General features: G+C 38.3%; 1 protein-coding gene across 7 annotated transcripts in view; it reads left to right on the top strand.

Annotated features, from left to right (window-relative positions):
* Positions 1–12,609, top strand: part of AP3B1 (adaptor related protein complex 3 subunit beta 1) — a 176,755-nt gene that overhangs the window by 75,048 nt on the left and 89,098 nt on the right. For 6 of the 7 annotated variants that reach the window (XM_086630039.1, XM_086630037.1, XM_086630040.1 and 3 more), the window contains exons 10-14: positions 331–385; positions 465–536; positions 4,112–4,174; positions 5,076–5,208; positions 12,166–12,275. In XM_086630039.1, coding sequence (XP_086486165.1) covers positions 331–385; positions 465–536; positions 4,112–4,174; positions 5,076–5,208; positions 12,166–12,275 — 433 coding nt within the window. The remainder of the gene's footprint in view (positions 1–330; positions 386–464; positions 537–4,111; positions 4,175–5,075; positions 5,209–12,165; positions 12,276–12,609) is intronic. The other variant, XM_086630042.1, reaches the window with a different exon arrangement.

A 12,609-nucleotide genomic window follows, 5' to 3' on the forward strand; every position in this document is an offset into this window, starting at 1 on the left:
CATGCCAGGAAGGCAATGTTTTAAAGGAATTTTTTGCTTAAACAGAGACCTAAGGCCTACAAGAAGCATTGCAGAATTCAACTGGTGTCAGTGATTTTTCTGCATCTTGATTTTAAAAATGAGAGCCTGGTTTCATCATGCATCTTCCTGTGAAGCAGATGATGAACCTTGTCGCAGTTAGCAATAAGGATTTTCCTTTTATATTTGTGCCCAGTCAAATGTATAACTAACTTTGGATTCAAATAGAATTGGACTGTCTTTACCATGTTGCATTATTTTATGTATTTGTAATTTTACAGAATAACTCTTGTTTTTCTTTTCAAATTCTAGGGAGGTGCAGTATATTGTTCTGCAAAATATTGCCACTATGTCAATTCAGCGGAAGGTACACCCTATTTAGAATTTTCTAAATCCCATTTTATATGAAACACCAGCAAGTTACTTAAACATTTTCTGCTTTTCAGGGCACATATGAACCTTACCTGAAGAGTTTTTATGTTAGATCAACTGATCCAACAATGATCAAAACACTGAAGGTGAGTCTAAAACTGAACTAGTCTATATACTGCTGGACAAATCTGTTTGCAACAGATTTGTTTGCAACAGTTTCTTGCAGTGATATGGCACACATCATTCTGTGCTGTTCCTTTTTTTTTTTCTCCACTGAGAAATATAGATTTATGGCTTTTAGTTAAGTCTACAAGTGCCCTTCAGGCTTGTTAGGCTATCTGAAAGTTCTCTTGTTACGATGTTGTAGATGGCAAATGGGCTATGTTTTCCACTACAGCTTTTGGTACCTTTCAGTGATACAGAGCATTACTGTTTTTATGTAGCCAGCCATTCAAACATGTAGAGTTTGACTGTTTTCATGGGAGGAGGAATCTTCTCAAATGAAGAGAAATGTAATCATGCAGTCTTGGATACTGCTAGCTTAAAAAGAGTTTAAATCTGTTTCCCTGAACAAAATGGGACAGTGTGAGAGTCCCAAATTCACTTTGAAATCAGCATTCAATGTGAGAAGTACTTTAGGCTTTCCTCAAGGCCACATCTCAGTGCATGTTTTAGGCTGTCTTCTTGTTTTCTCTATTCTTGGTCTTTAATGGATGTGAAATCCTTGACAAAACAATAGCTAAAAATTGTCTACTATTATGTGCCTTTTCTCTTCTTTTGCTTTCGATTGTTGTAGGCACTTGTGTTTAGGAGTGGAAGGTACAGGTTTCTTAAAAAAACATTATTTCTTCCTTATTTTCATCTTACATCCATGTTGCACCCTTCTTACATGTGGAGAGTGGTCCAGTCCAAGATAGCTATGCCAAACCCATCATATTTTTCTTAGTCTGACATCAAGTACATTTGAGGCAGTAGGACGCAAAAAGATTTTCCCCACATAAATGATCATGAAGACTGTCGGGAATACTAGTAGATTTAGTGTTACCAAGGAAGAGTCACTCTTGAAATAATTAAAAGTTGATATATTTAAATTCCCATATTAATTGATAGTACAATGGTGAAGAGATGGAGAAGTAGAAATTGTGGTTTTTCCTTTCACTGTCTCAGTTCTTTCTAGGTGGCCAAAAAATTTACAAAAACCTACGCTGTTTCATACATAAGAAAATCTTGTGCTTTTCTCCACCCCCTACCTGCATAGTTCTATCCTATCTGCTTTAAGGTAGGTGGACAAGACCTGTGGCAGTATTTAAGATGCAGGAGCACCTTGGAATTCATCTGCTGCACTGTTTTGTACTCTATTTCTTTCCAAACATCATTTGCTTTTTTGATCACTGTTTAGCATTGAGCTTATGAACTTCTCTATTTTAACCACAAATTCTCAGTTAGAATTGGTTGTAATCAGCTCGGAGCCTATTGTTTTCTGTAAAGTTAAGGTTTTTCCCCAGTTATGAACATTACTTTACATTTATCTGTATTGATTTTTTTTGCCATTTGATCAACTAGTCATCTAGTATTTGTAGTTTTTATGCAGCTTTTCTTAGTCAGGCGTTGTCTTAATTTCTGTGAAAACTGCAGCATCAGCTGAAAATTTTGCCATCTGTCTTCTCATTACTTTCACAGTTCATACGTGAATATGTTGAAAAGCAAAGGCTCAACAAATACACCCGTGGGATCCCATTGATAGCCTTCCTGTACTGTAGAACAGTCTCTTTTTTTTTAGTGCCCCTTCCTCTCCTTTATTTATCCACTTGCTTTGTGTGCTATGCTAGATATGTATCTTTAAGAGCCTTTGATAACAGGTCTTATCAGATTGCTGCTGAAGTACAGGTGGACTGTATCAGTGAAGGGTCCTTGTCATGTATATCCAACTCAAAATACCAATAGAATTCTGAGGCATGACTTCCCTTTACAGAGTCAGAGTTATCTTTTTCTTTAGTTTACCTCATTCAGATTGTATTGGAATTCTTCAAAGTTAAAGCAGCCTGGAAGCATAGCATCTTAACAATATATGCCAGGTATTGTACATCATACTGTTGTTCACAGGAACAAAGAAGAGACTTTTCAGAGTCTGAAGTCGTTGATGTTGATTAAAGTCATAGTCATAGAATCATAGAATGGTTAGGATTGGAAGAATCATCCAGTTCCAATCCACCTGCCATGAGCAGGGACCACTTTTACTAGATCAGGTTGCTCAAAGCCTCATCCAGCTTGGCCTTGAACACTTCCAGGAATGGGGCATCCACAGCTTCTCTGGGCAACCTGTTCCAGTGCCTCACCACCCTCTGAGTGAAAAATTTCTTCCTTATATCTAACCTAAATCTACCCTATTTCAGTTTCAAGCTATTGTCCCCTATCACGACGTACCCTTGTAAAAAGTCCCTCTCCAGCTTTCTTGTAGGCCCCCTTTAAGTACTGAAAGGCTGCTAGAAGGTCTCCCTGAAGCCTTCTCTTCTCCAGGCTGAACAGCCCCAGATCTCTTAGCCTGTCTTCATATGACAGGAACTCTAGCCCTCAAATCATCTTCGTGGCCCTCCTCAGGACTCATTCAAACAGGTCCATATCCTTCCTGTGCTGGGGTCCACAGAGCTGGATGCAGTACTTCAGGTGGGTACTCACGAGAGCAGAGTAGAGGGGCAGAATCACCTCCCTCAATCTGCTGGCCCCACCTCTTTTGGTGTAGCCTAGGATACGGTTGGCCTTCTGGGCTGCAGGCACACCTTGCCAGCTCATGCTGAGCTTCTCATCAACCCAGAGCCCTAAGTCCTTCTCCTCAGCACTGCTCTCAGTCCATTCTCCTCCCAGCTTATATTTGTGCTTCAGATTGCCCCGACCCATTTGCAGCACCTTGAACTTGGCTGTGTTCAACTTCATGAGGTTTGCACAGGCCCACCTCTCAAGCTTGTCAAAGTCTGTCTGGATGGCATCCCTTCCCTACAGCATGTTGACCACACCGTACGGCTTGGTGTCATCAGCAAACTTGCTGAGGGTGCACTCAATCCCACTGTCCGTGTGGCCGACAGAGATGTTAAAAAGCACCAGCCCCAATACTGACCCCTGAGGAGCACCACTCATCACTGGCCTCCCCTTGGACATCGACTCGTTGACTGCAACTCTTTGAGTGCGACTGTATCCATCCAGTTCCTTATCCATCAAGTGGTCCATCTGTCAAATCCAAGATCTGAGGAGTCGCATAGTTGCAACTGTTTCTTTTTGAGCTTACAGGTCTTTTATTGCAGTTCATCTGAATGGACACTCTGTTTCTCCCCAGCTGCAGATGTGATTTCTGTTATTTATTCTTAGTGTCACATGGTTCTCATGTGCTAAGGCCTGTTGTATAACATTGGAAACTGTGCTGCCAGAAGTATTTAGGCCCATTTGTTACGCAGCACAACTCTAAAGCTAGAACTTGTACAAAATGCATCACTGAACTCTATAGTCCTGCTTTGAAAACCTTATGTGTACTTGCAAGGAAAATATTCTTCCTAAAGGTAATGCTGCTAGCAGTTTATGCTGAAATCTGGTATATGCTATTGAATTCTAAGAGGTATTTTTAAGTAGTATTATCTTTTATTTATATACAATAAAAGTATAGTGTATATGTAGTACTGTTTATAGTATTTTATTTTAGCTTTTGATAAAATATCTGGGTTTTGTCTTGTAGCTTGAAATCTTGACAAATTTAGCTAATGAAGCCAACATATCAACTCTGCTTCGAGAATTTCAGGTTTGTGCAACAGTACATTCTTTTTATATGGAACACTCTCTGGTCAGTTGCCATTATTGGATGTTTCATTTAGATTCTTAGTCTTACATTTTTCAAGTTAAAGTCTTTTCCAGGATAAGATGTCCTTGGAATGGAAATGAAACTGTCATGTCATAATGGATAATGGAGCTTTTTATATGTATAAAGGAGTATCAATGTTTTGTTTTTCACTCTCCTTCCAGCTACAAAAAAAGAAGCGTTGAGAAACTCAATCATTCCAAATTCTTTAAAACAAATTCCACCAACAAGACTGACACTTTAAGTCACTTATATGATAGGGTCTTAATTTTAGCAGTATTTGGCCATTAGCATTTATTGCCAAAACTCATTTCTGTAAGTCATTTGATGAAATAATATTATCTCCAATATCTGTACATGTATCAGGAAGATGTTCTGCCTATATTGTGAAACAGTGTCTGTCCTTCATTCTTCCCTCTCTGCTTATGGCGTCTATTTTCATTGCTTCAGTTCTCTGGCTGGATTTCTCTGAAAGGTACTGGTTCTCAGGCAGGTAGGTTATTCATAGTTTCACAGATGCTCCTGGTTAAATGAACTGAAACTTTTCTGAAGAGAGAGCGTATCAACTCCTCCAACCTTGGACACAAACTAATTGCTGGTTTTGGGTAATTGCCCCCTGCCCTGAGCTTTCTTGAAACCAGAGGTTTGCATGGCCATGGGTGACCAAAGCCGGCAAGAAAATGTCTTCTGAAAGTGACGAGGTGAAAAAAGTATAGCTTCTAATGTGTGATGTAGCTTTCTAGATTGAATTTATCATACAGTACGTCTGTCTTTTGAGGATAATATGGTAAGTCTTTGGTTGACAAGACTTATGTATTGACTAATGAAAATCCTGTTTCCTTAGACTTATGTGAAAAGCCAAGATAAACAGTTTGCTGCAGCTACAATTCAAGCCATAGGCAGATGCGCAACTAACATCACCGAAGTGACTGACACATGCCTTAATGGCCTCGTATGTTTGCTGTCCAACAGGGATGGTAAGCCACATCTTCTGTTTGTTTTCTGAGTAGCTGATGGCATGAAACCTTTTCTTAATGAGCACTTCACAGAGCAGATCACATTAAAAAAGTATATAGGAGTTGACTTTTATAAGAACTTAGTTGACATGACTGGATTAAAACAGTGATTCGGGTGCTTATTCTTGTTTGAAGCACTTCAAAAGACTCTCATAATCACTGGGTATTTATTTTCTCTTTTGTTAGTGAAATTAATTCCTTGTGGCCTGCAGTTACATGTTTACCTGTTTTTTCCTGAAATGCTGAATTATTTAAGTGTGCTGTTGTGATTATTATAGACGACAGTGTGTTTTACTGTTGTATATTTAGTTGCATCAAAACAGTTAGCCTGTAGAGGGTGCTGAAAGCTTGGAATGTGGGGGTTTTTTAGTGCATCAATGCCTAACTGAAAAAACATATTAAATAATTTTAGGATAAACGGCCCTAAATTTAGCTTGATTTTGTAATCTGGCCCTATGTTATTTTTATGTAGTGAAACAGAGTTGCAAGTCAGTAAGCAACACAACAAACAGCAGATAAAGTCAAATAGGATATAGCAGCACTGTAAATCAATATCTGATAATATTGTATATTCTTGCTAGTTACCAATGAATATTACACAGGAGTCAATAAGAGAATTGAAAGATTATTGTATAATGTACAGTCTAAAATAATATGGTTAAATATTGAAAATGGAGTTAAGAAAGATGCAGTTAAAAAAGAGGGAAAGCGTGGTTTTGGGGTGGACTAGAGTAATTTAGCATTGTTCAGAGGACACAGGTGAGACCTACTCTGAGCTTTGAAAAGTGGCATTAATTCCTCTCCTCATCTTCTGCACATATTTTTCCAGTAATCCAAAGAGGGCTTTTATTAGAGTCATCACTTTGGCAGCACATAGTCATCCTTTGACCCACTGATACACTCAGAGCTTTCTCTTATTTACTTTATGAACTATGAGTCCTCTGTCTCTCCCACGTCACCTTGTATCAGAAATTCCTGAGAGGCCTCAGTGTATAGCTCGAAAATTTTAATATATGTAACTTAAATTTTCTGTGCTTCAGACCTTATGTCCCTTTATACTTTTCTGGTTATCAACTATGTTTAAAATACCTTCCCATATTGTGTTACAAGGCCGTGTCTGCACGTTTTGTATTACGTTCAGCAATGACCGTATTGAAAATACAAGCTTCAAAGCTTGTTCTTGATTCTCTTAATTCTACTAGCAATCTTTCTCTAGGTGAGTAGGCTCCTTTCAGCATGTACAAGTACCTGTTTTTTTTCTATCTTAAATAGAATAATAAAACTATCACTTTAGAATACTGAGGTTGTTACTTGATAATCTTCATTCTGTTTTCTTGCTTCGTTTTTCTTTTTCCTAGAAGGAACCAAGATAAGAGGAAAAGGCGTTTTATCTTTTATCATAGCTTCTGAATTTAATATCTTCTTCAAAGTAATTCTGTGCATATATATATACACACATATGTGCATGTGCATGTATGCAGAGGTCTGCCTCAACAAGATTAGTTTTCCTGACTGTTTCTAAGTAGTTGTCTAGCAAATAAAATTATCGTGTTGTGCTTACTGTTCTGAAAGACTGCAAAGGATATATTGAGGATCTTTTAAACCTGGCAGCTGGCAAATTGCTTTACCATAGATAGCTTCAGTATCTTTATTCCTTCTTTCAAGGAATGAATAGAATGGCATAATTTACATGGTACCTTTCCTCAGGTGGCAGGAAATTACTCATAGTCACAGCTTACTGAACATAAGATTTTGGGGCATGGTGGGGAGAAAAAAGAAGATTTAGCATCTGTAGGAGAACAGATTTAAGAGTCTTGGATAGTCTTGTTTTCCTCCAACTTTCACCCTTAAAGCATGCAAGCAGTCTGTTTGCTGTGTTACTTCTGCCATGGTTGTTCAAAGCCTGGAAGCAGTTCTGCTGCCTTGCCATAGTGTGAAGCCCAAGCTGGTAAGTCCGGTGGGTTCTAAAGTTCCTGAAAGTGGAGTAGGTTCTGGTTTCTTGACACTGTTTTCTTATTGTAGGGAATTCTCTTAAGTGTGAAAGAGAGGTGGCCAAATAAGTTTTACCAAATCAAAATAGAATCCTGAAGAATGAGCTTGTGGCAAAACTGTATTCTAATTCTATGCTCTTGTTTCGGAGAGGCCTTTACAGTACATGCAACTCAACAGCCAAGCTATGAGTCAGTCAGCTCCAGTGGGGATAACTCTTCGTAGAGCTCTGAGTGTCTCATCACTGAACTTTCTAGTTTCCATATACGCTTCTGTGATTCAAATGTGGGTTTTACTGTAACTCCCAGCGTGCGTGAATCGGGAAAATTTGACTTTAAACAGAGCAGTCATAAATATGCAAAAAAAGTTTCATGAGCAGTTCTCAAATCCCCCAGAGCCTTGTTTCTGGAAGCCAAGTTCAGAGCTGAGAATTATTTTCCTTCCTCATCTGCTGAAGGAAGTGTGAAAAGTTATTTTGGCTCTTCAATGTGGCATTTGGCATTTGACACATGTATTTGCTTTAAGCAATTCCCTTGATAATTTCAACTGACCGCTGGCCCCACTATGACATAAAAGTCATTTTAGATGTAAGAGATGGGATTATAGGAAGTCTCTTTTGTCTGTCTGTGCTGCAGGTACTGGAGATCCTGCAGGTTTTTTTCAGATAGGTGACTTTCTTTTTCTGTTGAAAGTTGCAGCTTACGAATTAAAGAGAATGTAAACACATTGTAGGATGTATAGCTAAACCTTTTTGTTTTCCACTAATCTATACAAATTTGAACAGGCAAGTCGTAAAATCACTGGAACTGTAAATAATGTCAGGTAACTACTACCTATCTATTGGAATTACTGTTAGAATGACATAAAAGAAAACCACTCTTTGTAGCATTCAGTTTATATGTATTAATGTGGGTTTGGAGTTCTTTTATTCATGTTACAGGGGTGGAAAAATTAACCGGGTAAAAGCTCGAACTTCAGGTTTAATTTTAATTTTAACCATTTGTATAACGTTCTAATAACCCAAATAATGATAGAATGATTTGGGTTGGAAGGGACCTTTAAAGGTCACCTAATCTGAACCCCTGCAATAAGCAGGGACATCTTCAACTAGATCAGGTTTCTCAGAGCCCCAACCTGACATCTCTATTCAACCTGACCTTGAACGTTTCTGGGAATAGGGCATCTACCACCTCTCTGGGCAACCTGTTCCAGTGTTTCACCACCCGCATCATAAAAAATTTGTTCCTTATATCTAGTCTGAATCTGTCCTCCTTTAGTTTAAAACCGTTAGCCCTTGTCCTGTCGCTACAGGCCCTAGTAAAAAGTCTGTCCCCGTGTTTCTTACAAGCCCCCTTTAAGTACTGGAAGGCTGCAATAAGGTCTCCCTGGAGCCTTCTCTCCTCCAGACTGAACAACCCCAACTCTCTCAGCCTGTCTTCATATGAGAGGTGATGGGAGAGAGGAGTGGGATGTGAAAGAAACAACTATGCAAACACCAAGATCAGTGAAGAAGGAGGGGGAGAGGAGGTCCAGTGGAGCTGAGATTCCTCTGCAACCCATGGTGAGATGGCAGGCTGTCCCTCTGCAGCCCATGGAAGTTAATGGAGAAGCAGAGATCTCCCTGAAGCCTGTGCAGGACCCCATGCCAGAGCAGTTGTTTGCACCCAAAGAATACTGTGACTCTGTGGGAAGCCCGGAGTGGAGCAGTCCATTTCTGAAGGATGGCACCCTGTGGGAGGGACTTATGCTAGAGCAGTTCATGAAGAACTGCAGCCTCTGCCAGGGACCCACCAGGAGCAGCTCATGAAGAGCAGCAGCCCAAGGGAAGGACTCACATCAGAGGAGTTTGTGGAGAGCTGTCTCCTGTGGGAAGGGACTCCACACTGGAGCAGGGGAACAGCATGAGGAATCCTCCCCCTGAGAAGGGAGCGGCAGAAACAATGTGTGATGAATTGACCACGACCCCCATTCCCCATCTCCCTGCACCACTCAGGGGAGGAAGTAGAGAAATTGGGAGTGAAGTCGAGCCCAGGAGGAAGGGAGGGGCGGGGGGGAAGGTGTTTCTAAAATTTGGGTTTATTTCTCATTACCCTACTGTGATTTAATTGGTAACAAGTCAAATTTTTTTTTTCCCAAGTTGAGTCTGTTTTGCCCATGACCATAATTGATGAGGGATCCCTTCTTGTCCTTGTCTTGATTCATGAGGGTTTTGTTATATTGTCTCCTCCCATCCCAGCGTGGGGACAGGAATGAGTGAGTGGCCATGTGGTGCTTAGTTGCTGGCTGGGCCTAAACCACAACAACCTTTCACTTGCTCTTGAGGCTCACATGCACCCACTTCTCAAACTTGTCCAGGTCCCTCTGGATGGCATCTCATCGCTCAGGTGTCAACTGCACCACTCGGCTTGGTGTCATCTGCAAATTTGCTAAGGGTGCACTTAATCTCTTGTACGGCCTTGCTATGAGATTCATTTGGTTTATTCCTTCCAAAAAGTTGATGCAGTTTTGCTGCTTTTAGAAATAGTGATTATGCAAATCATAAGCTGTGGGGAAATTAGTCTTCAGTTGCAAGTTTTAGTTTCTGTAAGTATTGGTTAATGTAAGTGAAAGAACATTTCACTCAATATCAATGGTATCAAATTTAGTATTTCGGAACGTAGCTCTTGAATGTTCTCTGGTAATGCACTCCTTGCTAAGGTCTCTTTCTGAATTTCTGTTATAATGTGATCAGATTCTCAATTACGAAAAAATCTGTAATTTGGTCCCCACAAGTTACTGTCCACTACGTTGTTTATTTTTTATGTATATCATTTTTTGGCAAAATAGAACATTGTATGACTGAATGTATTTTAGGGTTTTGAGAAGTTGTCATGCTGCAGGATCTTCAGAGAATAATCATTCCATCTTCAAATTTTTTTTAAGAAAACGGATGGTGAACAGTATATAAAGATTTTTACTATAACTTCTGAAAATTGAAACTGCTGATACCTCTTGCAGTCTGCTTTATTGTTAAAGGCATTCCTGATCAGATTTTCTGTGATATTTAGTCTTTATTTTAAGAATTCGTTTTACTTTTTATCACCCTTTAGATATAATTTACACTCTGTTTTGAAATTCTCACCTTGTATGCACTTTTTCTTTGGTAATTCTAGCAGAGTTACGTTTTTAAATTTTCTTACTGCTCGTTCAGTTTTTTGGTGTTTGAACCTAAATGTGTGTCTTGAATTTCATGCTTGTTTTTGGGATTCTTGACATGCACAAAGCAAGCCTCAAAGAGCCTCTCTTCTGGACTGTCATTCCTTATTCTAATACAAATTCATTTTGATTTTGTTTGTGCTTTCTTTTTTGGTATCTAGAGTCATGTAAAAGGAACCGTACGAGTTTACTTGCTTACAATTCTGGTTCAGTTATTTTAATTTGCTTGCACAGATTGAAGTAGTTCCTATGGTGACACTTCATCTACTACACTTCATTTTATCATGATCAGTTCTACATTGTCAACAAGTGTTTTTAATAATGACTTCATGCTCACTCATTTTTTTAGATTCAGTTTTTCTCACTTAACCATTCTACTTGTTAAGCAGTCTCACAAAACACTCAATGATGAAGGTTGTCATTGCAATGTCCCCCACTCTAAATATTCCAGATTGTATTTTTAAAATTTTGAGAATTGTTGTCTTGTTTTAATATTTGGCAAAACACATTCTAAATTAAATTGGTCTGTAGGATTGTGCAAGACCTTGAGCTATGTGAAGCAGATATGTTAACCTTGCTTCAAGAAATTGATCTAGAAAAATGAATGAAATATCACGTCAAATAAAGGATGAACAAAAAGCTGCAAGCTAAAATGTAAGCATTTCAGAGGCTTATGGCAGTGATGCATACTCAGAGCTTTTGAAAAGCCTTTCTCCATAAAGAAGCTTGCTTTAAAAAAAAAAAAAATTAGAGATCTGTTCCCCGTAATGTTCTTTTAAAACTTCAGCTTGCTTGATTGCTGAATGAATGGTTGATTTAATGCTTGAAATGTAGGAATACTTCTGTGATGTTTGATGAATCACAGTTAGGATTTTTCTTTGTTTTAAACACTGATCATTTAGGAGAAATAGTTACTCCCTTTTTGTAGCATAAATGAAAATCGGAATTGTATTGGAGTCTTACAGTAGTCTTTTGTTTTGGTTTCAGCTTCGGCCATGTTTGACTTTCCTTCATCTTTCCTTACTGCATGAGTTTACTCTTGCATAGAGACTTACCTCTGCAACATTGGTTTTTTTCAGCTTCAGAAGTTGTACATTTCATACAAGTTGTTCAGGCTGTGAGTGTTTCTTGTTACAGTAGTTAAGCACTCCAATGCATGACTTTGGCACAAATTTTACAACAGCTTGCTGTTTAGAATTTTCATTTGAATGTACTGGAGTTTAGGTTACAGACCTGAGAGAGACCATTTAGAAGGTGAAAAAGTGCAAAGGAAATGTTTAGATATTTCTCTTGTTTATGAATGAGCTGTTACTTTTAACATTGTATATTTCTTTGAAAAGTAACCAAAAGTTTATATTTTTAATGCAGACAGCAAATTACTTATACGCATAATTTCAATGAAAATTAGATGTTTTTTCATGCTATTCCTCAATTTCAAAAGGAAAAATACAAAATGCAGCTTTACTAAAAGGCAGTTTTAAAAAAGTATGTAGTAGGGTGATATTTTTACATTTAGAACACTTCTCTGTCCTCTTTTTGCTGCTTATAACTTGATTCTGGAAGCTGAACTTGTATTCCTTAGTAGAGTGGTTTACATCTTTATTCCAAAGTAAATAGAATTCAGTTTTACAAAGCATATTTTGAAAACTGATAACATCTTTTACAATCAATTATTTATGGCTTTTTCTTTTGCAAAATGCTTTTAAAATTAATAATTTGTTTTGTCTTAAACAGAAATTGTAGTTGCTGAAAGTGTTGTTGTCATTAAGAAACTGCTGCAGACCCAGCCAGCGCACCATGGTGAAATTATTAAGCATATGGCCAAACTCTTGGATAACATTACAGTGAGTATTTGTGCACAGTGTCTTATTTTCCTTGTTGGCTGATAGAAATCACACCATCTCCTTTCAATTTGAGCCATAAATGGAAATAGCTATATTAGAGAAATACAACATAATTTTTTATTTTTGACATAAAATCTTGTTTTTATAATCTTAAGGAAGAGGAAATAGAAACTATCAGATGGCACCAATTGCTGCCTTAGATCTGGGAAGCTATTTTGAAAGACATCTCTGAATAAGTTGAGTATTGCTAGTACCCTTAGGCCAAGGTGAATAGTAGATTTAGAACGTGGAGTCAGTAAGCTGAAATGAAAATAAGGGCAAAGCAGCTTTTAAC

Source organism: Tauraco erythrolophus, chromosome Z, assembly GCF_009769465.1.
Source record: "Tauraco erythrolophus isolate bTauEry1 chromosome Z, bTauEry1.pri, whole genome shotgun sequence".
NCBI classification, from domain to species: Eukaryota; Metazoa; Chordata; class Aves; order Musophagiformes; family Musophagidae; genus Tauraco; species Tauraco erythrolophus.